The sequence below is a fragment of the Pteronotus mesoamericanus genome, unplaced genomic scaffold, assembly GCF_021234165.1.
Source record: "Pteronotus mesoamericanus isolate MK-2021 breed Mesoamerican mustached bat unplaced genomic scaffold, CSHL_Meso_final scaffold_167, whole genome shotgun sequence".
NCBI classification, from domain to species: domain Eukaryota; kingdom Metazoa; phylum Chordata; class Mammalia; order Chiroptera; family Mormoopidae; genus Pteronotus; species Pteronotus mesoamericanus.
The window spans coordinates 537753-564612 of NW_026555308.1; the positions used below are offsets into that span (position 1 = coordinate 537753).

The window sequence follows — 26860 nt, forward strand, 5'->3', positions numbered from 1 at the left end:
CGCCCCTGGGAGCATATCCCAGCGACAGCCCTACTAGCGCTTGGCCACCCTCGGAATTCCATTCTGGATGTTTCTTTGGTCTTCCCACCACATCTCTTCTCAGAGCCAGACCTTCCCTGAGAAGGTGAGAGCTCAAAGGCTGCGCCCCCAGCCCCAGCTGTGGTACCCCTGTGAGCACTACACTCCAGCCCCCACACTCCACAGAACTGACCAGAGTAGCTTATAAATAGACCTAAAGCTTAATTGTTCTTAATTGTTTATAATCTGAAAATGTCTAGGCTAGATACCAGTAATAAACACTGTCCTGTTATCCCAAAAAAAGGCCAAAGGCCTGAAATGGGAAACAAGTGCATAAATACTAATAAAAATAATTTTAAACAGTGATAACAATAGCACAAAATATACGTAATTCCTAAGAGCTAATAAATCATCACTATAATTAAAAACAAATCTTCACTAAAACCAAGTCAATAGTTAACCTTTAGTAGTAGCACACTAGCTGCGGAATGTCATGGATCCACCTTAAAATGACAACTTTTTATCAGTTTGTTAAAAAATGTTTTAAACGTCTTACTATAGTAAATACATTCTAATTTAGTCACTGATAAAAATTTTTGCCTAGTCACTTCGCACTTTAAAAATGCTATTAAAAGTCTTTGGCAAAGCCCCAGGCAAGTAGAAACACATCAGTGTTCACTTCCAGGCCAGAGGGCCGGTACCTGCTCCCACCCCTGCAATGGCATGTTCTGCAAAGATTCTCTCACAGCAATCTAGATCTTCACTGAGAGCAACGCTGGGGTAACCTATGGACATCTTGTACTTCTTCCCAGGTTTCTAGACAAAAAGACCCATAACGGACCAAGAGAGATTCGAGTCATCACTGAAATCACACCCATTCTCAGGAGCATTTCTGCTGTGGCCCTGAGGCCAGACTGCTACTTGGGGGCCAAGGGACCCACAGCAGAGCCAGAGCCTCAGGGCAGCCCCCTGCCCTAGCACAGCGGCCAGGTCCTTACGAATGACTGATAATACCTGGACACACGCATCAGACGACAATGTCAAAAAAGTGCTGCCCTAAAGTCAAACATGCCAAACGTTGGCGAGCATATCCCACTCTGGCAGGAGTCCTCGTGGTCCCAGGATTATGGGGGTAACTGGGGGCCAGCTGGGATGCCCAGCGGCCAGCTCCGTACGGGACTCATGAGACTGAACCAGCTCGCTCTCTAAAATTAATGTTCCCCCTTGGTTGCACTTTTAACTAGTATTAAATTGTCTTACAAAGTTTCAAGGGAGAAAAATAAAACCAAAAGAACCATTCCCTTCACTTCTTTTGCAAGGCACAGGCACTTAGAAAAAGTGGCCACGGGTCATAGACCCGTGATTGAGCTCCCGCATTTCTCGGTGTTGGGAAGTAAAATTCCAATTAGTGTGCGCGTGCACATGTTTAGGAATAGTTCCTTTCATAAAATTAAAAACATCTAAATGTATGTCTTTCAATAATCACTCTGCTATAAATACTATTTGTTTGCACTTCATTTAAAACCTATAAAAATCCTAGGCATTTCTCACTACTAGATAAATGCTCATTTCATAAGTACTAATTTCAGAATATGAAATCTAATATATTTACCATACTATGAATTAACAACCGATAGGAAATATTTTAAGTTCACAGTACACATACAAAGCTTCATATCGCATATTAAAAAAACATGAACCTAGAAAGCAGCTTATAGCAACTTAGACCGTCCATGTAAATTCCTCAATTTACAAAAGTGCTTGGCCAGGATGTGAATTCCCAGGATGTGGTCACAGTAATGTCAGGACCGCAAACCCCGCGTAATTACTGTGCCCGCCCAGACCCTGGGCAACGGGCAGGTGGGTGCTGTGGGTTTGCCTTTAAGGTCTGCGAGGAGAATACCATGAAACCGTGGATGTAGCTCAGGGCTGCGGTCCCGACGTCGGTGGCACCAGGAAGTGAGGCCACCATGGCTGCCGTCACCACTGGAGGGGCTGGCCCTCACAGTAGGGGCACTCAGGTGCATTGGCCACACAGGACTCACAGAGCACACGGTGCTGGCAGGGCTGCAGGACAGCGCCCCGGGACTGCTCCCCGCACACCACGCACTGCTTAGCTCGCAGCTGGAAGATCACCTGCGGGCAAGATAAGTTGGTTGGGGTCACTGAGGGCTCCACCCTACCCCTGGCCACCAGCTTGCCCAAAAGTGACTTGAGAACACAACACGAAGGTAACGGCCCCCTGAGGGCTGGGGTGGGACACCCGTGCCAGGGGTCATCCCAGGAACGCAAAGATGAGGGTTCAAGCTGCTTTTCCACGAGTCCCTCAAGCAGAAGACTGGCTCCTGGGAGGCCAAGCCTGTGTGGGAAGGGCCGGGCCATGAAGGAGGCCTGTGACCTGCGGCTGGAGGCTGGTGAGTGCCAAGATGTGGGTTTAGTGGGATCCTGATGTGAGGCCCAGCCCTCTAGTCAAGGGAACAGCCACGGCCCGAGACAGTGCCTCAGAAGTGAAGCAATCAGGTGTGTGCTTTGCAGCCAGACCCTGGCCAGTCAACAGAGTGGGGGAGAGTGTCAAGAGGCAGGGCTGTGGAACCTTCCAGATGCTCTCAGTTCTAACAAAATGCCCTGGTGTGGAAGGAGGTTCTAGCCGAGCTGAAAACAGCAGGTTTTACATTACTTCAGAAAAAAAAAAACGAAGAATGAAATCAGGCAGGGAGGTGACCAGTGACCCTGGAGGGTGACCTCGGTGACATACCTCAGATCTACACCATGGTTCCAACTGTGTGGGGCAAGAGGGGCGTCCATTCTATCCATGAGGGCACAGGAGGGGGTAAACGTGGCAGATTCCGGAAAGGAAGGGCAGGGCCAGCCTGGCAGGAGAGGTGGTGCACACACTCCCTGGAGCAGAGCATGAGCTGCCACCGGAGGAGTCGGATGAGAAAGGGACCACACAGGAAGAAGCAGAGCCAGGCCAGGTCCCAGTCGTCTCTTCCCCCACCCCCCGCACACACTGTGCCAGGGATGGATGTCAGGTACCTTGGAACCTGAAAGCAGGACTCACCCCGTCCACTGCCTCCAAATCCAGGCGCAGCTGACTCTGCAGCGAATGCAGCTTGGGCAGTGGGATGGCACCGATGTCGCTGCAGCCCCGCAGCCCAGGAAGTGTGGACATGCCCCGGCCTTCCAGCTCCTCCTGCAGCTGCCTGAACTGGGCCTCCACCTCTTCCTTCTTCTGCAGTGCCAGCTGTCGGGCACTGTCAGCCGCCAGTGCACGCTCCTTGGCCTCCTTGGCCTCCCTCTGCCATGCGTCACAGGCCTGAAACCCAGGAAAGCTGCAGTGGCTAGCACGGGGGAGGGGGTGTCCTGCACACGCATGAGTCTCCCATGAGTCTCGGCCGCTCCCCAGAACTCACCTGTTTCACTTGCTGCCAGGACTCCTCCCACTGCCTGATCTTCCTCTTGGCCTCCTCCAGCTGCCGCCTGACCCGTGCTAGCTCAGCGCAGTTGGGACTTGCACTTGCAGAGGATGCAGAGCCAGCGTTCAGAATGGGGGATGGACTGGGAGAGAAACTGCCGGAAACGAAGTCCCAGATGCTCCCGGGGACACCATTCAAACCTGAGTGTGGAGGAGACAGATGTCAGCCTCAGGCGTGCTGAGACATCACAGACATCTCGCGGGTGGGCTCTGGAACCTCCCGGGCTCCACTGACAAGGCTACTGCCTGATCCTCCACCCTGGCCCACTTCCGGCCCCCTGTGGGGTTTCAACAGAAAGGAAATAAATTCAAAGTTTCTGTGACTGCCTTGTGTGGAGCAGCGCTTCTCAAACTCTGCTCCCACGAATCCTTTATGTGTGTAGGATTTTGAGGCCCCCCAAAGAGATTCTGTTTAAAGAGCTCCCATCATAGGAAAAAGTGACACCTGTTGATAAGAGTCACTTGTCACTGAACAATGGGAGATACTTTGAGAAATGCCTCATCAGGCCATTTCATCACTGTGAGCATCACAGAGTGCGCTTACACAAACCTAAATGCCCCCCTATGGCAGAACCTCCTGCTTTGAGGCTACAAGCCTGTACAGCATGTTACCGTGCCAAATACTGTAGGTGACTGTAACACAGTGCTAAGTTTTTGTATATCTAAACATAGAAAAGGTACAGTAAAAGTAAGTATAAAAGATAAAACATGAGCCCTGGCTGGTGTGGCTCAGTGGACTGAGTGCCCACCTGCAAACCAAAGGGTCGCTGGTTCAACTCCCAGTCAGGGCACATGCCTGGGTTGTGGGCCAGGAACCCCACAGGGGGCGCTCAAGAAGCAACCATGCACTGATGTTTCTCTTCCTATCTTCCTCCCGTCCCCTCTCTAAAAATAAATAAATAAAATCTTTAAGAAAATTAAAAATAAAAATAAAAAATGATACACCTGTATACGGCACTTACCATGAACAATAACTGCAGGACTGGAAGCTGCTCTGGGGGAGGGGTGAGTGAACGTGGAGGCCTGGGTTCTTACTATACACTACTGTGGACTTTATAAACACGGTCCCACACGCCCTCCCCCTGCTTCCTCCTGACAGGGTCAGCAATAGAGCATTGAAGCTGCCAGCGCTCCATGAACAGTGACATGGGCTGGACTGGTTGGAAACATCGAGAAGAAACTGGCTGGATAAGGTACACAGCATGACGGTGACTGCCAGGAGGGAGTGAAAGGTGATTTGAGGATCAGTAGGAATGAAAGTGAAGATGGAGAGAGAAAGGAACACAGGGCAATGCCATGGCAATGTGGTTTTGGAGCAGTGGCAGTGGTAATATTACGGAACTTTATGGTATTCATTTCAAAAGAGGGCGTTTAGCTCTAGCCGGTGTGGCTCTGTGGACTGAGTGCCAGCCTGCAAACCCAGAGGTCACCGGTTTGATTCCCAGTCAGGGAACAATCACTCAGTCACTGACCTGTTTCAGCACAGGAGAAAAAAATTCCTCCTGAACCACATATCCTTCCATTTCTTACACAAAAGTCAACTCCATTATAATCGTACAGGACCACCGGCATAGGATGAGGCCCCTTGTTGACTGAAAAGTTGTCATGTGGTGCATGACCATTTAGGAATTAAACAGATATTTTAAAAATATATTTACCCTTTTAAAGTATAACAGGTCACATAAAATAAGTAACATTTTTCAATGTAGAACAAGAAATAGCATGGTCTTCTGTTTTTGCAAATCCATCTGCTCCTGTGTTGGGTCTCGGGTGACACTGCACCTCCATTGTCTCAGACACTCGCTGCCTGAGTGTGAGCAAGGCGGGTCACACTGCAGTGTGGTCACGACCGTGCTCCGGCACAGAGACTGACAGAGGTGGATGAGCAAACGCCTGTCCGAGCCCCGGGGCACCGCTGTCAAACCAGCAAAGGTGTGGACAAGGGGTCGCCTGGGATAAAAGCCAAGGCCGGCAAACAGAAGAGTGTGCAGCACAGTGTGGTGGATCCCTAAACGGGAGGGCAACACAGTGGGGGCAGCCACTCATGCCTCGCTTTATTCAACAGTAAACTGTCACTATAGGGTAGCCCCTCCCCCGCAAACCCCAGCTCACCTAGGGAGTTGTAGGTGGAGGCTGAGGAGCCCAGCACTCTGGGCTCCGACTTGAGGGACGGTGGCTGCTGGGGGGGCGTCATAGCTGAGGAGACAAGCGGCCCGGACAGAGACTGGGAGAGCGAGCTGAGCGGGGAGGTGGACAGGGACGACGAGGAGTGCAGGGATGGTGAGCGGGCCAGGCAGCCTGGAATGGTGACAGGCTCTGAGCCCCCAAGCGACCTCTGACCTGCACAGAGTGGAGGGGCCCAGTTAGTAACAGGCAGCAGTAGCCCTCTGCCCATGAAACAGCAGGCAACGCCTCTGAGCTGGAGTGCGGCAGCCAGGGTGGGGGACACAGGGGACAGGGAGTCCCAGGCCTGCGGCAACCATGTGGACATGCAGAGTCAGAGCTGCCCCCAAGCTGAGATGTGGCCACAGCCCTCAACCACTCAGACAAGTGGCAAGTGCACAGGACAAGGGGTTCTCACAGAGGCCAGACACCCACTAGGCCCTGCCAGCCTGCCTAGCCACTGGCGTGATGGTCTCAATACTTTTAGGGCACCCCGGAAATAGATTAATTTGTTTTAATATCAGAAGAAAAAGGTGAGTTTTTAGGTCAAAGAAAATGATTCAGTATACGAGGCCTGTCCAGAAAAAGTCCAGCCATGGTTAATATAACAAGAATGGTTTTGCATAACATTGATGTAACATGGCAGCCAAGAGTAGACTGGAATGCGCATGCGTGAGCAATGACAACGTCACTGTACTAGTCAGTGGGGGCAGTGCAGTGAGTGGGGGCTCACCAATGAGTGAGCATGTGTACTGTGTGGCCGTCACATTCAAAATGACTGAGCAAGTAGAGCAAAGAATCTACATCAAATTTTGCGTTAAGCTTGAACATTCCTCCACAGAAACTATTTGGATGACCAGAAGGCCGCAGCTGTGGGCAACTGGTGACCGGCAGCTTCCTCACCACAACGCACCCGCTCATGCATCACGTCTCCTGCTGAGTTTTTTTGTGAAACATTCAGTCACCCAGGTGACTCAGCTTCACTACAGCCCAGGTTTGGTGCCCTGCAACTTCTGGCTTTTCCCAAAACTAAAATTACCTTTGAAAGGGAAGAGATTTCAGACCATTGATGAGATTCAGGGAAACAAGACAGGGCAGCTGATGGCGACTGGGAGAACTGTGTGAGGTCCCAAGGTCCCTACTGTGAAGGGGACTGAGGTGTCATTGTCCTACGTACAATGTTTCTTGTATCTTCTTCAATAAATGTCTCTATTTTTCATATTACAAGGCTGGATACCTTCTGGAGAGACCTCGTATGTTAATATATCCATCTTCATGCTAATGCAGTGGTTAAAACATCTTAGAAGGCCGTAAAGGTTGGCTGTCCCTGCCCCCGGTCCTGTACACCCCCACATCTCATCTCGGCAGGTGCTGCTTTGCTCAGATGGAGGTAAACTGAAGAGGTGGGAGGCTGATGCTGCCAGGGCTGCAGAGCCCGGGGGAGGGGGTGGGCCCTCTCCCACCCTAGAACCACTTTAGGATTTTTGAAAGGCCTGGCCAGCCCAGGGCCGCCTGAGAAGAGCACCAGGTGTCATCATTCTTACCCGTGGGTCCCAGGTCACCTCCGTCCTGCTCGTCCAGCTCCTTGTCCAGGGGGGCGAGGCTTACATCGCTAAGATGCAGATCCACGGCACAGCCTGTCCAACAAGACACCGTGTTATTGCTCAGAAACACAGAGCTGCAGCAGGGAGAATGCCTGCTCCTGGGCTGTGGGCACGTCACACCTCAGAGCTGGCGGCCAGGAACGCACCCCCTGCCCGCACCCCAGTTAGACTCATTCTCTCCTCTCCTGGGACCAGAGCCTCCAGATGTCCCTGAATTACATGTGGCTCCTGAATCATGGCCTTACCTCACAGACGTCTGCTTTCTACATTACTGGTTTCTAATCACTGGGTGACATTTGACCAAGTAGACATACTTAACTAGTAAAAAAAAAAATTCCAAGAGGGCCTTGTCCACGGGAAAAACAGTTCACAGGCAACGGTGTGAGGTCGCACTGTAACTGACATGGGGACCACTGATATCTACACTAGGGGTCACAGCAGGGAGACCCCCATCCTGTTCTCCCCAACCTAGCACTGAGCAGGGTCCCTCCTATTTCCGTTCTGTTCTACTGAAGCTGCCAATGCACCCTAGGCACGTATGTTAACAAAAAAGAGGAATGGAACGGGAGGCCCCTCACAGCTGGCCCCCCACTTCCCAAAGCTTTCCTCAGAAACCCGCTGCAGGAGGGCCACTGACTCAGCTCAGAGCAGGGAGCTGTCTTGGGGTGTCTGAGGTCAGGCTGGCCAGCCTCCAAAGCCAGAGCACATCTCATGAGTTCCTGAGGTCATACAGGATCAGCTGAGGGAAGGTGTGGCCGAAGGACCCTTAGGAGATGGCGGGGCGGTGAGGGGGGGGGGCAGCAGGAGCTCCTGGGACACACCCAAGAGCCACAGCTGCCTTCCCAACCAAAGGTAGGCCAGGTCTACTGCAGAGCTTGGTGACATCGAAGGCACAGCACACAGGAGTTCTGACGCTAAGCACCTTTCTCCCCCAACCCCACCTCTGGGGACCCTTCCCCCGCCCCCAGGGCACCCCTCCCAGAAGCAGGTAGACCACTGCTCTGTGGCTGAGTCCTGACCCCCTGGTGGCTGAGGGCCCCCTCCGCCCCTCATGGTGCCTGGTCAAATACAACAGGTCTCATTTCAAGAGGCCACAAAGTCACTCTGCCCCAGCCATCAGGACAGACATCTCCACAGCCCAGGGGACACACCATGGGGACCCCGGTCAGACCTGCTGCTCTGGGTAAAGCCAGCTGGGCTTCTGGAGGCTCCCATTTCTGTCCTGCCCCCAGCTGCCTGTTGCCAAGTGTCACAGAGTCCCCTGGACCATGTCCTATAATCAAGTCAAAGCTGCCCAGGGAGAGGAGCCATTGCCCAATTCTGACCATATCCCACACTTGGCTTTGCCGAGATTCCAGGCCGCAACAGCGGGACAGCCATGTCCCCTACACAGGATCATGCCAGGAAGCAGGTACAGCCCAGGCTGCAGGAAGGATCTCCTGGACTGGGGTTGTTTCAAACAACTGCATTCAAATATAAGAGTTGAGCAAAGGCTAAGCCAAGAAAGGGGATGAAAAAATGCAGCTCAAGTAACAGGGGGACCCGCTTGCACTGGGAAGGAGGCTGCTGCCTTTTTAAATGAAACACATTTATTGTAATCAGCAGGAAACGCGGGATAACAGATGTGTGACTTCCAAAGAACGTAAGTCCCCAGCACGCAGAAATCCGCAGGGAGCCAGCTATGGCACACGTGTAGAGCAGACCTGGGGTCCAGCCCAGGCAGACATCCCAGGCTGCACTGTTCCTGCCCTGCTCAGCCCCTGTGGGGACCATGCAAGTTGATGGCAAGGAGGGCTCCTTGCCGATGAGGCGCTCAGGACTGCACACCGGAAGGAAAGCCCCTGGGTCGGGCCCTGCCGTGTGAGGCCCACTGCACACACCGGGGTCCGGGACATGAGGGAGCAGCACTGCCTGGCGAGGCCCAGGGCTTGCATCTGTCTCTCTGTTTCATCACTGCTGCTTGCAGATGTGACCTTGACCTGGCCCCACTTGGGAACCAGGGCCCAAAGCATTGAGGGAGGACCATGCTCCGCTGGCCAGAGAGGGTGCTGAGGGGACACTCTGAGGGCCTCCACTCCCTCCCACATCTGGAGCATTGAGGCCAAGCTGCCCAGCCACCTGGAGAACACTGCCCTCCCCACACCGTGGTCTGTCCCCAGGAGCAGTGGGGAGGCCCCAGGGCCCTGCCCACTCCCAAGGAGAAATTATTCACTTGACTTTGAAGGTCTTATCTGGAAAGGCAGGGAGCACTCAAGGGCTCCATTCCTCCCAACTTCAACCACGAGTCCCCAGATTCCAACTTGTGAGGCAAAAAGGTGCTAAGCCTGTGGCACTGACCCTCAAAATGCCTAACTCTGCAAGGACGCCTGTGCAGGGGACAGATGGCAGGCCGCAGGCTGGCAGCATGGAAAGCTCTGCAGTCCCTGAGAAGGCCATGAAAAGACCACATCCCTCAATGCGGCCTCCCCAACGTGACAACAGCAGCAATGAGACGCTGCCCTGCCCTGGGGCACCTGCACAGCCTGACCAGCGCCTTCAAAAGGTTCCCCTGATATACCGCATTTTGCCATGTATAATGTGCACATTTTTGGCCAAATTTTTGAGGGAAAAATAAAGATGCATATTATACTCGGGTATAATGAGTACATTATCATGGGTATAATAATCCCATGTATAACACACACACAAATGTAGGTGCACGTTATACATGGCAAAATATGGCACCCAATGCCACAGCCAAGGACCAGGCAATGTGAAAATGGCCTGCCGACAGTCCCTACAGAAAGACCCCCAGGGAGACCTTGCAACGGAGACACACAGGGGCTGTCCTGACCTCTGGCCTGCAGTCTCCCTCTGTATGTTTCCCCTCCTTATCAGCTGTGCTGCTCGAGCCCTTCTCTGCAGCCAGTTTCTCCCTCTCCACAGGCAGCTCCTTCCTAACATCCAGGAGCATGGGGGTCTTTGTGCCAGGGGGCTGCTGAAACCAAGCGCCACACACCAGACAGCCTCAAACACCACAAATCCATTCTCCCTGTTCTAGAGTCAGAAGTTGAGATTAAGGTGCATAGGGCTGCATTCCCTCTGGAGGCTCCATTCTACCTCTTCCAGCTTCGGCTTTGTCAGAAACCCTTGGCCTTCCTTGGCAGGTGGATACATCACCATATCCCTGCCTCCATCATCACATGGCTGGCTCTCCTCTGTGTCTGTGTCCAAATCTCCTCCTTACAAGGACAGCTGTCATCTTGGATTAGGGTTCATGCTAATGACTTCATTTTACCCTGATTACATCTGCAAAGACCGTTTCCAAATAAGGTCAGTGGCAGGGGGGCAGGCCTGAGGCATATCTTTTTGGGGAACATAATTCAAGCCATAACAAAGGGGGTCACCTGGTGACAACCCCCATCTGCTCTATCCCCTTGAATTAGCACCTCCCACAGATCCAGGCCCAGACCTCTTGGGATCCCTCCACCGACAGACCTGTGTCCTGTTGCTGTGAGTTCCACAAAGAGGGTCCGGTCTGTTGCTTGTATCTGCTCTTCAGGACACAACCGCAGCCCTGCAGGCTCTGTAGCCCCGCGGTGCAAACCTGTCCCTGCTGGCCTGGCTCTCCTTCTTGCCATCCCATTTCCGCTGTACTCTTCAAGCAGCCGCCCAGGCCCACCCTCCCGCCCTGCACCATGCTCCAAAACCCCTCTGGTCAAAGGCAGCCCCTGCCTGCTCTCTGTCCCTCTCCCCTTTCTCTGCCTGGGTCAATTTTTGGGCCCTTCCACCCTCCTCGGGAACTCAGCAGCCCATCCATGCCCAGACATACATGGTTTCTGGAGCACTCACCCCCCGATGCCCCAGAAGCCCCTCAGTATGGCTGCATCACCTCCTCCTACCGGGGAGAGGCCCTGCTGCTGTATCGGTGCCGTCTCAATCTGTGCACAAGTGCCTCCCTCAGGCTGGTGAACCTGGGATCATTCACTGAGCAGGAGCCCTGTGGGAGCCCTTAGCTCCTTGTCCTCCTTAAACACACATCAATCAGGGCCCAAGCTCCAGCCATCTCTGCAGTTGCCCCTTCACCCCAACCTACACTGCCCCAAGAGTGACCTTGGCTTCAGCCAACCGCGTCCTGCCCTGAGCGCTGCCTCCCCTGGCATGCAGGACACTTACCGGCTGCCTCAGCCTGCCCCACCCTGCCCCTGCCCCAAGCAGCCTTCCCACCCCAAAATGGCTCCTCCTTTATTCTCAAGCTATGACACTGCTATGGGCTGCAGCCTAGCACAGCTTCCATTAGCCCCACTAGCCCTGGGAGAACTCCTGCTCAGCCTTCAAAACCCTCTTAAAATCTCCCCTTACTCCATTCCTGCATGTTAGCCTAGACTGTGCAAGTGCACCTGAACCAGTGCTGACTGATGTGCAGACTCACCCTCTAAGAGCAAGCACCTGACCCCCAACCTCTTCACTCTGCCCTGCTTCCTCCAGAAGAATGGAGGCCCAAACACACCCTTCATGAGCTGGCCTGGCATATCTGCTCAGCCTGGGGTCCCAAGCCACCGTCCTGAACATGATGGTCAGCTGAGTCTGAAAACATGGGTTCAATCCGCAGCGCATGCAGCCCTGGGATAAGGTTAGAGATGGTCAGCTTCCAAGCTAGCAGAATTCCAGAAGCACTTTTTTGAATAACAAAGGCACAAACGAATGGATGGACGGGGAAGCAAACTGAACTGCAGGAGCCTTTTCTCACCTGGAAGTGATTTATCTCACCTTGTTCCCCCAACCCCATGCCATGACTCAGCACATAGGTGCACCCCTGCTGCCCCCCTCAGGTGCAGAAGTGGCAGCTGACAAACCACAGCCTGCATTCAGCTTACAAGGCAGAGGCCTCTGCTGCCAGGATGTGTCCTGGCCCACTTTCTCATAAGCAGTTTTAGCGTCCTACTACACCTTGCCGTTTCCTGAGATCAGACCCAGGTCTCCCAAAATATTCACTTAAAGGAAGAACTGACTTTTAAAAAGGCTTTAACACTCAAAATCCAGATGAACCCACGTACATAAACCATGCCATCTGACCTAGAATCGGCCTTGCCAAAATACCAGGAACCACCCAGATGTTAATGAGAAATTAACTGTAAGCTGCTGAGTAATGGTCCTGGCAAAGCCCTGTTCCTGACGTGACACAGCACATTAGGGAGGCGCTGCGGTCCCAAGGTTAGGGGACACACGGGGACAACAAACACGGTGCACAGAATTAAAGGCCAGATTAGGGGACCCAGAGGCCCGAGGGAGCTCCCCGCACCCACCCGGTCTGGGCAGCTCTCCCCTAACTACAACTGGCACACCTGCTCACCCGCGGGCCTGAGTTTCCCACAATGCAGGCACAGCCGCGATTCGCAGATGAGAGAGGAAACCCTCCTCCCCTGAGAGCAGGAGACCCACCTCCGCTAGGTGAGGAAGGATCCGCTGGAGAAGCCTCGCGGCTGGTGCCCACGCAAGGATCAGAGGGCGCCTCTGCAGCGCAGGCTCCTCAAGAGGGGATATCTGCATTTACCTCACTCCGCAGCCCCTAGGAAAACTGATACCAACCCCTGCTTTCGCACCTGGCGCAGGCACGGAGAACCAGTACAAGAAGCAGCTGGAGAACAGGGGAGGCAAACCTGGGAAAGGGGAAAAGGGAAAGTGCACGGACGAGGGGAGGTGGGGAGACGCACCTCACTCGGGTGTTGGCGCGTGGAGGGAGCGCACCTGCGGAGGGAGACCGGCGCACCACACCTTTGGCGAGGGGGGAGGGGGGCACACGGCCCGCTCCGCGGCTTCGAGTAACGACGACCAGCACCCGGAGGCGCGCGGCTGAGGATGCTGACTCACGGTCCGCTGTCACCGCCACCGCCACCACCGTGGATTCAAATAGGGCCCGCGGCCCGCGCCCCGCCCACTCGGCGCCCGCCGCGCCCACGAGTGACGCAAGACTTAGACGCGCCACGCCCCTGATTCCGCCCCCATTACGAAAGCCGTAGGCCAGCCGGGCTCGCCCCGCGTCGACACTGGCGCCCACCGCGACCCCGACCCCGACCCCGACCCCGACCGCGACCGCGACCGCGACCCCGCGGTGTCGGGGAGTCAAGGTTCATGCTGCCCTTTGCTGGCAGTCCCGCCTGGCAATGAACTCCTCCGGTTACTATTTTAATGGGCACTATTTTAATCTGAAACCTGTTCATATGAAGTGAAAGGCAAAGGAAATAAAATCTGTCAAATGGCTCTGAAATAATTCCACTAAATCCATTAAATACAGAATAGTTGGAAAAGGCACCTATTTATTTTTAGAGTTTACTCTAAATGCATAAATGAATAATTAAAAAAATTTTTTTATTCAGTGCATTAATAATGATATAACCTGAATGAAACTGTACTACAGGAGAAAAGAATCCAGTCACCTGTCAGCCTCAAAGCAGGTGGGATGGACACTCTGGTCCTGGGAGTCCTCAGCAGTAAAAGGGCCATCCCAGGGTCAGAGGGCAGTTCTAAGGATTCCATTACTTCCCATAACTGGGGCAGTATTAGGATATAACTTGACACATGATTTCAGGAGGGTGAGCAGAGAAAATGTGAGGATTGCTCTGATAATAGAAGCTCACAACTTTAACAGCAGCAACAAAAACGTGTTACCCTGAATCTGTAAATGGAGGCAATGTTGATCCTGAAAAAAATACACCTCTTCACCTCTTGGTAGTTGGTTCAAGAAATATTTAAGTCAATGAAAGAATGCAGCAAGATGGTCAGTGACATACTTAACAGGCTGAGGTTGCCCCTTAGGTGTTAAGATAATGGCTGGAAAAATTACTAGAAATATGCTAACTCCAACCCTAAGTCATCCCCTGTCCAGAGAGCCCACTTTCAAAGCAGAGATGCACCTATTTCTATTTTTCACTCAGGTAAGCAGAGTTGAATAGGAATTTCATTTTCCTAATTAATTTCCTCTCATGCTCAAATTTTACAATCACTACCTTTATATTGGATAAAATAAGCTTCATTTTAAAATTTTTGTGTGCTTACCCATTACCACACAATTCTGTGCTGCCCAGGCTTGACCTCCCATTGGAGTGGCTCCCCCTGTCCTGCCAACCCTGAGACAGAGAATTTGGAACTGCCACAAAACAGAAGGCCTTCCCCGAGTTTCTCTGTACCAGGGCAGAGATGTGCGTGCGGGTCAGCTCAGCAATGCAGAGAGCCCTCCACAGATGCCAGGTGCCCCATCACCGTGATGTGGCCTGAGGGGGCCGCGGGGACGGACACAGCCCCCCCACCCATGCCTGCATATCCATCCTGCTCTTCCCTGCACTTTCACAACAGCCCCCACCTGAGCCCCAAGCCCCCATACAGGCCACCAGACAGGTTCCTTCCCAGCCTGGCTCCAATCACATTGGTCATCAGTCTACAAACCCTCAATGACTCCCAGCAGCCAAAGACCCCTAATAGTTGGCAGCCATGCCTTCCAACCGCATCCCCACTCCCTCCTCACCCCTGTCATGGCCCCCTACCTTCTGGTGTCCTTGCTGCCCCCAGCTCCCACTTAAATTTCTCCAAAGCCTATTCTCTGCCTTCCTCTGGGGCCTGTGCCGCTGCTCCTACCTGAGGGCTTCTCATTGGCTCTGCCGCACCAGGCTGCTGCTGAGGCAGGTGCTTCCATGACCACATGCGATACAGCCCAAGTATTGCATATACCACCAAAACACATGTGGCTTTTCCACCAAAACTTGCATTCTGAAAGTAGCCCTAAATAGATTGTTCTCCAAATGCTACAATATAAGTGCTAAGTCAGGGAAACGAGAATCTTGGGCTTACCTGGGACGGACTCCAGGGCACTGCCAGTGGGGTCCAGTGGGTGGGCACGTGCTGAGAGAGTGGGTAGAGCAGTGGGGGAGGAGCTGCTGGAGCCAGCACTGGATGCCAGGCTGGATGCCACACTGGAGCTCACACTGGGAGCAAGTGGGTGAACCACTGTAAACACCGCCAGGTGGTTCTGTGCAAAGACACAAACAAGATGAGCACATGCACCTGCATGGACAAGAGCAGCACGACCTAAGTACAGAGTCGTGGACAGAAAGAAGCAATGGCCAACTTCTCTCCCCAAAGCAAAACATAAAGTGTACTTTCTCCTTAAATGTCTAGTTGTTTACAATGATCATGACAAGCAGACTCACCAGCTGCCAATTCCCCAGGGATGGAAACAAAATGCATCTAGAAAATGTCTCATCTAACGAATTGCTCTGCAGAAAGCAGTTTTCAAAAGCAGGCACTCAGCCCTAGGAAACAACCCACCAACAATTAGAAAACCAGTCCCCTTTTGAAAACATAGATGAAATGGTCCCATGACCTCCTTACCCAAGAAGAGTAAAAAATGGGGGAAATTCACATTATCATTATATGATAGGTAACAGATTAAGAGAAAAAGAGCTAAACCCTTGCTGGTGTGGCTCAGTGGATTGAGTGCTGGCCTGCGAACCAAAATGTCACCGGTTCGATTCCCAGTGTAGGGCACATGCCTGGGTTGCAGGCCAGGTCTCCAGTCAGGCAGGGGGTGGGGTGGGGGTGTGCGAGAGGCAACCACACACTGATGTTTCTGTCCCTCTCTTTCTCCTTCCCTTCCCCTCTGCCTAAAAATAAATAAATAAAACCTTTAAAGGGGGAAAAAGAAAAAGAAAAAGAGCTAGCACAGCCTTGGGTGTGCCGGGTGTTATACCCTAGAAAAGCATGCAATGAAAATGACAGGGCAGAGCTGCAAGCCAGCCCACAGCTGCATCTGAAAGGCAGACTCTGAAGTCACTAGGAAACCAGGGGTCAGAGCTATATTGAGGTGAAATAGTGTGAATATCTGTGTTTTGTTTCAAAATAATACAGGCGAAGCCATGGCTGGTGTGCCTTAGTGGACTGAGCACAGACCTGTGACCTGAAAGGTCGCCAGTTAGATTCCCAGGCCGGGCACAGGCCTGGGTTGCAGGCCAGGCCCCAGGTTGGGGCACTCGAGAGGCAGCCCATCTCTCACACAATGATGTTTCTCTCCCTCCCTCTTTCTCCCTCCCCACCCCTCTCTCTAAAAATAAATAAATAAAATCTTTAAAAAATATTTTAAAAAATCATTCAGGAGAAGTTAACCTGAGGGTGGAGCAGCTAAAACAAGGCCAACAACAAGGAGGGGTGGTTACTAGTTTGTCAGCTTAGGGGAAGTTTTCCATAGTAAGGAGTGTTACTACACATTTTGTCGGACAGAAATCTGGCACAAGACACTGTCTCGAAGGGAATGTTTCTTGGTGCTGAGGCATCGTTCTGTGTGTTCACAGGCACCCAACCCCCTCCTGACTTTGCTCAAGAGAACGCCCCGTGACAGACCGCAGGCCCACGAGCACAGAGACCCTGGAACTGATCACCACTGCAATGTTTGAGGTTAAAATTTAAATATAAGAATTCAAACTACAAAAATCTGGAGAGTCATGTTTCCCAACGCTCCCTGGGGTCACCCACAAGCGGGCTTTCCTGTCCCTCCAGCTGTGGTGTGACCACAGGCCTCCCATTCCTCTCTCCATCCACTGGGCGACGTGCCATCCCCAGGAGAGCCAGGACCCACTGTAACCCACCAAGGACACCGCAGGTGCCCCAGACTGAACCCCACACCCTGAGCCTGACCCAGAGCCACCAGCCTGAGGCACACACTGTGACTTTACCGGCCCAAACAATTCACACTGCAGGAGGAGGTGCCCCCTCCAAGACAGCAGGTGACATTTTGTTCTGAAAATTGATGAGAACATCCTGGTGGGCCCTTTCCCTGAGGCCATGGCAGTTGCAGATGCAGCAGGATGGGCCAAGCATGGGGCGCCATCACCAGGGGAGCCCGACACACGCGGAGAGGAGGGGGACCATGCCCGCCCCCATGACAGCTTTTTCTGCCTGGTTTATTTTTTCTTCTTTCTTATGGTAAAATATACAGAACATAAAATTTACCACTTTAATCATTTTTAAGTGTACAATTCAATGGCATTAAGTACATGCACATTGTCGAGCAACATCACCACCATCCATCTCCGTAACTTTTCTATCTTCCCAAACCGAAACTGTCCCCATTAAACACTTACTCCCCATCCCTACCTCCCCCAGACCCTGACACCACCACCCTGTTTTCTATCTATGAATCTGACTCCTCTAGGGGCCTCATATGAATGAGACCATAAAATATGTGGTCCTTCATGTTTAGCTTATTTCACTTAGCACAGTATCTTTGTTATGGACTGTGTTCCCCAAGATACAAATGCTGAAGCCTTAACGCCCTGTGTGTCTGTATTTGGAGATGGAACTTCAAAGGAGGTGATTAAGGTAAAATGAGGTCATAAGAATGGGGTCCTGATCCGATAGGGCTGGTGCCTTTTAAGAAGAGCAAGAGACGTCAGGGATGTGCACACACAGAGAAAAGAATCTGAGCACACGGCAAGATGCCAACAATCTACTGTCCAAGGACACAGGCCTTGGAGAAATCAAACCTGCCTACCCCTTCAATCTTGGACTTCCAGCCTCCAGAACTGTGAGAAAATAAATTTCTGTTATTTTAGCCAGCCAGTCCCTCCACACAACACAACAGTATTGTGTTAATGGCAACACTAGCTAATAGTCTTCAAGGTTCATCCACGTTGTAGCATGTGTCAGAATTTCCTTCCTTTTTAAGGCTGAATAATATTTCACTGTATGTGTACAACACATTTTGGTTATCCATTTGGTTGGTACACATTTGGGTAACCAACACATTTTCGTTACCCATGTCAATGGGCATTTGGGTTGTTTCTACCTTTTGGAAATCCTAAATAATGATGCTATAAACATGGGTGAACAAATATCTCTTTTAAGACACTGCTTTTAATTCTTTTGGGTCTACAAGGCCTGTCCAGAAAAAGTCCAGCCATTGTTAATATAATGAGAATGGTTTTGGACAACATCGATGTAACCTGGCAGCCATGGAGAGTGGCCTGGAATGCGTGCATGTGAACAATGATGACTTCACTGAACTAGTCAGTGGAGGCAGTACATGCCATTGAGTGAGCATGTGTACTGTGTGGCCGTTGCATTCAAAATGACTGAGCAAGTATAGCAACAAATCTGCATCGAATTTTGTGTTAAGCTTGAACATTCCCTTTGCAGAACTATTTGGATGATTCAGAAGGCCGCAGCTATGGGTAACTGGTGATTGGCAGCTTCCTCATGACAACGTGCCAGCCCATGCATCACATCTCTTGTTGAGTTTTTTGGCAAAATATTAAGTCATCCAGGTGACTCAGCCCCACTACAGCCCAGATGTGACACCCTGCAACTTCTGGCTTTTCCCAAAACTAAAATCAGCTTTGAAAGGGAAGAGATTTTGATGAGATTCAGGGAAATATGACAGGGCAGCTGATGGTGACTGGGAGAACTGTGTGAGGTCCCAAGGTGCCTACTTTGAGGGAGACTGAGGCATCCTTGTCTCTATTTTTCATATTATATGGCTGATACCTTCTGGACTTCATACATCCAGAGGTGAAATTGCTCTATCAAATGGTAGTTCTATTTTTAATTTTTCAAGGAACCACCACATTGTTTTCTGATGCATTAAAGTTGCAATTTCTCAACATCCTATCCAACACTTTCTTTGCTAGTGGGTTGTTTCCCCTACGGCAGCAATCCTAGTGAGTGTGAAAGTCATACCTCATTGTGGATGTGTTAAATAGGACACGGATCTCAAGGTCTGGGCAGTTCTAAATGTCATTTCTTGCTAAATGTTAAAATACAGCACAGTATTTTGCAAATGCAGCAGTAAACAGGATGTGCTGAAGGGAACTCAAAAGATGAAAGTAGCCAACTGCAGAGAAGAAATCAGCATGCAATCGACCAAACAGTACGTAAGCAATGGCTAAGCCTCCCTTACAGGAGGCAGAGCTTTGGATATAAAGCCTGTCTCCTTGACTTGGTGTCAAGTAACTAAAACTACTTTGTGACAACCACCTCTCCTTTTTTGAACAGAGCACCCTAAGTGGTGAACCCCTTGAGTTCAGTAACATATGTGAGTTGTGTTTCCCTAATGACCAGTGGTGTTGAGCATCTTTTCATGTGCCTATGGGCTATTTGCACATTTCCTTTGGAGAAATGTCTATTCAAGTCCCTGGTCCATTTTCAATTGGGTGTTGTTGATATTGAGTTGTAAGAGTTCTTTTTAAGTTGTGGACATTAACTCCTTATCAGACACGTGATTTGCAAATGTTTTCTTTTCACTCTGTTGACAATGTTCATGACACACAAGATCTATTTTCTATTTTGTTGCCTGTCTTTTGCCATCGTGTCCAAGAAATCATCACCAATCCCACCGTCAATGAAGCTTTTCCATCTGCATGTTTTGAGTAATAGGCTAGAGGAGAGCAACTTCCACCAACACAAGACACTTGGCCAAGGGAAACTTGTAGTCACTTGGAGTCTCATCAAAGTGATAACCTTGAAAGCTTGCATGTGAGCAAGGAAGCAAGTACTCCAAGGTACTCAGGATGAGGACTCTGTGCCCAACCGCACGGCTCTCACGAGCGTTGTGTGCTCTGGGACTGGCAAAATGACATGCCTGCCTGCCCCACAGTGGGCCTCTCAGGTGGAACAAGAGAGTCCTGGGCTATGGGCACACCAGGGACAGCACTTCGGCGGTCTCTGCAGCCTGCAAGGATTATCACGTGGGCCACGATGGGTACCTCGACTCGGAGCAATGTTGGAGCCACCATCAGGAAAGCTGTTTTGCTTCACGTGTTCCATCAAGTGTGGCCTGGCAGGCAGGAGGAACAGACCACCCAGGAAGGAAGACGGAACTTGGGACAGGCCAGGCTAAGCAGGAATTGAACCACCTCAGTTTACCAAAGAAAACTCTGCAGAGAGAGGCTCCCCACTCTCTTCCAATGGCCAAGGCCCCAAAAACAAGAGCCACTGCCAGGGCTGGGGAACACAGTGACAATGGCGACACAAGGACCTGCAGCTGACTCAGAGGAGATGGGAGGTCCCAGAGATAAGAGGGGACAATGCTGTCCTCTGGCCAGAGCAGACTAGTGCCCATGTGCAGGGAAGGGGTCCTTGGACGCTGCCTATCCATGAGAGCACGGTGTTGCCTTGGTGTACCCTTCAGCCTTTCAAACTGGGCAGAAACCTGGGGGCAGGGAGTAGAGGGTTGGGGTAGGTGGCAGGGAAAAGGCTGGGAACACTAACCTCGCCTAGGGACCCTTGGAGCTAGATCTCCAATCCTGCCCCACCTGGTGCTCACTGCCCCAGATCCCAGCTTTGGGATGGAATGGACAGGGGTCTCTGGGCACAGGCAGGAGCTGCCTTGTAGATGAACTTGGCCATTTTACTATCGGCACTAAGGAGCGGGGCTGCTGCCACAATGTGAGGACGTACCAGCCGGTGGGGGACAGCCTGAAGTCCCAGGACAGCTCACACACTGGGATTGCCCAGCCCTCTCCTAGGGCTTCTGGACCCTGGCCTGTCTGGGGTCCCTCACCGTGCGACTTGGGGAGTCTGCCCTTCGGCTCCTTTCCAGGCCCTTCTTCAGCAGCCCTGAGACAGGCAACATGCTACCTTATTGCTAAGATTTCATGTTTCAGATTCTTAATGAACATCTTGTCAATTTTCATCTATGGAGAAAAAAAAAACCATCACAAAATAACTAAGTTGCATTTTTACTTTCAACTATCCCTCTGATTTCAAACATATACTTCAGAAGCTCCTAATAGAACGTAAGTGACTAAGTGACTTGCTCCAGACAAAAATCTGCAGGGAGGTGCCCTCAGGTGGGGCATCCAGAAAACCAGGAGAGAATGAAAGGAGAGGTGCATTTAAGAATAAAATAAAGATCACTGCAGAGACAGTGACAACTGGTTGAAGTCCTCTGCCAGACACGTGAGCATTTGCTGCCTGCCAGACGACGTCCCACGCCTTCTAAATGTTTACAGCTCTGCCTTGTTACAGTGATGGGTAAAAATAAGTTTTCAGTCCTCAGGGCAGCGGTGGGGTGGGGTGGGGGGAGAACTGTTTCTCAGAATAAACAAGTAGGTTTGAACAAGTCCAAAGCTGGGTCGGGCCGAACAGAAAGACCCCAACTTTGCTGAAGCCTCAGGGCAGTGGTGGCTCAGCTGGAAGCCCCCCATGCAGCCTCACTAAGGAGGGGAAGCAGTTAATAAAACCTCAAAGAACATACTGACCGTCACCTCAGATGTGACAGTAAGTTGTGTGACCTAGAGACACCAAGCCAATTGTCTCGGATGTTGTCTGGGCTGAATTGTGTCCCCTGAAGCTCCTGACCCTAGAAACAAATGTGACCTTACTTGGAAATGGGATCTTTAGCAAAGGAATAGAGTTAAGATGAGGCCCTTAGGGTGAGTCCTAATCACTATGACTGATGTCTTCATAAAAAGGGGAAATTTGGAGACAGACGATAGAAACAGACAGGGAGAAGACAGTGTCTATAGGCCAAGGGCAGAGGCCTGGGACGGATCCTGCCAACACCTTGATCTCAGACTTCTGGCTGCGAGAAAATGAACGCAGGCTGGGAAAGCCCCCAGTCTGTGGTGTTTTGTTACCACGGCTCCAGGACACTGAGAGAGATGAGCTATGTCCTGCTCTTCTTATTTTCCTGAGGAGGAAACTTTCAAAGGTTCGGGTTTTGTTTTTCCCAAGGTATAGGCAGACCTTGTTTTATTGCACTTCATAGATGTTGCGTTTTTTTTCTTTTTAAGAAACTGAAGGCAAGACCCTCCACCAGCAAAAAGATAAGGGCTTGTTTTATTGCCATACTCGCTTTAGTGCAGCAGTCTGGAACGGAAACTGCACTATCTCCAAGGTCTGCCTGTGCAACACAATTTTTTTAAGCATTAAAACAAAGGACACATGGAATAGACAACTTTGAAAAGAGAAATAAACACATAGTTAAATTACATGTGGTCATTAACTAGGTCATTTTGTGTCAAGAGTGAGCATGACCAAGTAAGTTAGAAGGGCATAGCACAGGCCTGCTGGCCACGTTATCACACGACAGCGTGAAATCCCGCCTCAGGAGTACGGTACCTGCTTACTGTCGTGCTCGCTGGCTTTCTGGCCGCCTTCAGCAGGCGAGTCCCTCCGCTTTGCCTGCAACAGAAAAACGAAAACATCTGATTCAAAATATACAGTGACCTAAGCTTTGCTCAGAATGTAGAAAATGACAAGTACTAGTCTCATAAAACAGAAAAGGCATTCAAATTGGCTAGCTCTTCATCAGTTTTCCTGAATTCCGCTTCTTAGACCGGGACAGTGATCTTTGACCTCTGGGCTAGTCTGTGTGAAGGGAGCATGTGAGCTCCATGCACCCTGAACCCACAACGTGGACAAACCCCAGACAAGCCTTTCACCACAGAGCTGCCCCTGAACAGCTGGGGAGTTTTGGATAAACCAGCACCTGAGACAAAAAAAAAAGATGATTTATGGCACTTGCCTCTCCTCGCCCTTTGTGAACGGGGCTCCTCTACCCTCTCGGTAAGAGGATATCACCACTTTTTTTTTTTTCTTAAGATTCTGTTTATTTTTTAGAGAGAAAGGAAGGGAAGAAGAGAGGGAAAGAAATATTAATCAGTTGCCTCTTGCGCGCCCCCAACTGGAGATCTGGCCCACAATCCAGGCATGTGCCCCAATCCGGGGAATGAGCCGGTGACCTTTCGATTCACAGGCCTGCGCTCTATCCACTGAGCCATACCAAGCAGACACCACCTCTTATCACGAGAGACACTGTGACTAAGAAGACTGCGGAGATTAAGTCTGCATAACACACCTCACTGAAATAACCCTTTTTTCCTATTATTTTCTCCATAGATTTACCTTCACACAACTTACCACCCCAGAAACAGAAACCCATTTGGTCTAACCAGTTCTTTGGGTCTTGATTTCTTTTCTGTGAAGGACTCCGTATGTGTTAAATGATAAACTTTTTCTCTTGTGAATACATCTTTTGTCAGTTTACTTTTCAGGGCCCAGTCCCTGAATCTAAAAGGGTAGAGGGAAAACTATTTTTCCTCTCCTACACGTATAAAAATCCTAACTATGCTGAGCCACCTTCTGGGATAATTGCACCCAATGATGGCTTTGCCCAGATCTCAGGATCTGTATTCCCTCAGGACAAACGTAAGCACCAAAACTGCAGACCAAAATGTCCTTCAGATCTGAGGGGTATTCTGACTTTTATGCCTAATTTTATAAGTGAGTTTGTACTGGTGGCTTTGGTCATTGTGGCCTCCCTCCTTCCTTCCTTCCATTTGTTCCCCCCTGGATCTGCAGAAGTGAGGCAGGACAGTAAAAAGCCAGGGAAATTCCTTGACAAGTACAATAGGGAAACTGAGATAGATAGCGGAACAAACTGGCCATGTAATTTACAGCCAGGAAAGGTCACCTCCCTAAAGATAACATCTAAGCCTCAGCTCCAGGCCCAGAAAAAAACAGCAAAACCAGGTGGTTGATGTCCAGACCAGTTGCAATGACTGATAACCCCCTGCCATGCCACTGACCAATCAGTGAGACCATGACCTTGAAAGGACACACCTGGAGAACTGAGGCATATTCTATTGAAACCTCCCCTGAAAAGTCTCCTAAGATTGCACCTGCAAGTGAGAAATAAAAGCCTTAAGACCAAAGACCGAATGAGCACTCTTCCTGTGGGTAGCAGCCCACACCGTTCCCTGTCCCCTCTTCTTCCCCGACAGGCATGCATCTCCTAAACTCTAAGGGACCCCAAGACTTGCAATCAGGGGAGCAATGGGCAGCGGCAGCTTGTCCCAGATTAATCCCCTGAACCCGTCCCCAAAGCCCCCTTTTCTCTGACTTCCCAGTGACTAAGGCAGCCCAGCCTGGGCTCTTCTGTTGCTTCTTCTATGCGAAGCCCTTCCTTGTTTCATTGTCCCCAGCTTTAACAAATGTACCCTCATAGTCACCTGGACTCATGTTGTATCCTTCCTGCACAAAGTCAAAAACCCACACACTACCAGCTGGCTCTAGGCAGACCTGCCTAGGGCCAGGTCCCCTGTCAGGTAACAGAAGCACTGAAAGAGCTCAGTAAGGGCAGAAGAAGAAAGGGCGTCCATGCAGGCGCTGACCAGCGCCCCTTCCCCCTCACTGGTCTGCAGAAAGCCTGCTGGGCTCAACCCTGAGGTCAACCTGGAACGTCTGGATTCCCCTGGGTTTCTGTAAAGCCGCAAGTGACCTCCCACTGCAGATTTGGATGAGGGACTCCAAAACTGCTGACCAAAGACCTGAGCATCTATCACATTCTAAGACTAAGTTGTGAAGAAACCTTGATCACCCTCAAACAGCTCTGCTTACCTTCAGAAAACAAGTCCCAACCCCTGGGCAGGCCCACAAAGCTCTCCGCAGTGGCATCTCATCCCATAGTCCAGGCCCCTTTCCTGCTATCCCTGCCCAGTGCCTTCTGGCTACTAGGGGTGGGGGCAGCTCATGCTCTTTGGCCAGCAACTCCCGACTACACAGGTGCACTGGCTGTCACCTAACTGTATGCGGAACATTCAGGCAGAAGGAGGACCAAGAGAGCAGCTTGCCCCAGGCAGGGTACTGCGAGCTCTTTGCTTATGCTCAGTTTTGCTATCAAGGTGACTGAGATTCAGAAAATTGGAAAGGGAAGCTGCCCTCCATGAAACAGCTACTTGGGGACATCGAGATCCACACTGACGTCTGACATTCTTCAGGTGTCTCCACCTACAGTTCCCTTAAGATCACTGCTGAAACAACATGCCCCCCGACCCCGGTACCTGAGCTCAGAAGGGTGGCCAGAGCTGACCCGAGCGTCTCAGCTCCCTGCACATTTCCTAAACGCTTGAAATTCATTCAATTATCCGCTGACAATGTCACCAAGAAGAACTAGCCGATTTCAATGCCTTGGTCACCCAGAAGTCTGAAACAGTTTGCTCAAATCTTTTTAATGAACATTTCTTAGAGAGTTTTAACTTCTTCCTCAACGTTTGCTCCTGGCCCTCGGGGTCCATGTGAATTGTCTCATGGAAAGACAACCAGTGCTGAGTCCAGCTAGAGAGGTGGTGGCTGCATGCTGTAAATGTACGATATGTAAATGTACAAATGTACAATACAAAATGTACGAAAGGATTAAATTTGGCCCTCATTGGCATGGCTCAGTGGGTCGGGTGTTGTACTGCAAACCAAAAGGTCGCCAGTTCAATTCCTGGTCGGTGTATGGAAAGGGAATACAACCCAGCATGGCTTGGGCCAGGTCCCCAGCTGGGGCATGCAAGAGGCAGCCAATTGATGTTTCTCTCCCTCTCCTCCTCCCACTCTTCCCCTCTCTCTAAAAATAAATAAATAAAATCTTAAAAAAAGAATAAATTTGTGCCCCGGCCAGTGTGGTTCAGTTGGTTGGAGCATCGTACACCAAAGGTCTGAACCCTGTCCGCACCATCTCACTCTGCCCTCAATGGCTGAGGGTTCTACCCCATTAGGGCCATCAGCTCCCAGAAGTGACCCCCTCAGTACTTCACTATCCCAGGAAACCTCCAGGCCGCCATGACTGAGACCCCTGACGGTGCTCACTGTCAGAGACCTGCCCACACCAGCCCTCAGCCTGCCCCAACCAGCGCCGCCCCTCCCGGGCAGCAACTAGCCTGAGAGGACCCTGCCTGAACTTGGGGCCCTTTCTTTATGGTCAGCCCAAGACTATACCCTCACACACAGTCAATATGTGCTTGTCCGGCAAAAGGCAAGGCCCAAGGCAGAACTTAGCCAACATTCTTCTAGAGTCTCCTAGGAGCCACCAGTCCACTGGCAGGCTGCCTTCAACCACATCACCCAGAAATCACAGCTATCTGCCCTTATAATTCAATTAAAACTGAAGGGCAGGAGGGAAAAAAAAAAAAGACAGCCCTGGCCAGGTACTCAGTTGGTTACAAGCGTCGACCTGATATACCAAGGCTGCGGGTTTGAGCCCCAGTCCGGGCACATATAAGAAGCAACCAACGAGTGCATAAATAAGTAGAACAACAAATGGATGTCTGTCTGTCTGTCTGTCTGTCTTTCTCTCCCCCCCCGCAACCTTCTCTAAAATCAATTTTAAAAAAAATACATAACAACAACAAAGAACAAAGGACAGTGGGCCGCCCACCAGGCACCTTCCTCAGGACGCCGGCCACTTACGTTTCCAGGCGGGCCACTGCTGGCCACAGAGCTGCTGGCGGGGGTGAGGTCTCGGCAGCCCCAGTCATTGGCCATCCCCAGGCTCTCTGGAGAGAAGGGAGAAGCAGGCGTTGAGCGGCTCCAGGCTGTATGGAATCTTTGGCTAAAGGATCCCCTACACATTAGGGAAAGAGCATGCACTGGTCTCAGGACAACACTCTTCCCTGGCGACAGGGAGAGAAGGCGTCTGAAACTCCATGTGAGCCATCAGGGCAACATGACCTTCAGCTCTTAGGTGTGAGACTTGAAAGATTTGAAGATCAGAAAACAATGTAAAAATTTTAATAAGAAAAGCTACCCTCCCCATTAAAAGAAAAATCAGAAAGTAAAATGAGAGTTGGCAACTCTAGTCACAAAA

The 26860-nt window shown here is 51.0% G+C and overlaps 1 protein-coding gene across 4 annotated transcripts in view; it reads right to left on the minus strand.

The window, feature by feature from the left end:
• Positions 1 to 54: 54 nt before the first annotated feature.
• Positions 55 to 26860, minus strand: part of UNKL (unk like zinc finger) — a 46446-nt gene continuing 19640 nt past the window's right edge. For 2 of the 4 annotated variants that reach the window (XM_054589355.1, XM_054589357.1), the window contains exons 8-15: positions 26464 to 26549; positions 22348 to 22410; positions 15085 to 15262; positions 7201 to 7293; positions 5606 to 5833; positions 3432 to 3634; positions 3080 to 3334; positions 55 to 2154 (exon numbers count right to left, since the gene is read on the minus strand). In XM_054589355.1, the coding sequence (XP_054445330.1) occupies positions 1999 to 2154; positions 3080 to 3334; positions 3432 to 3634; positions 5606 to 5833; positions 7201 to 7293; positions 15085 to 15262; positions 22348 to 22410; positions 26464 to 26549 (1262 nt within the window). In that variant the 3' untranslated portion in view covers positions 55 to 1998. Of the gene's footprint in view, positions 2155 to 3079; positions 3335 to 3431; positions 3635 to 5605; positions 5834 to 7200; positions 7294 to 12987; positions 13122 to 15084; positions 15263 to 22347; positions 22411 to 26463; positions 26550 to 26860 lie in introns of those variants that run through there. The other 2 variants (XM_054589356.1, XM_054589358.1) reach the window with 2 other exon arrangements.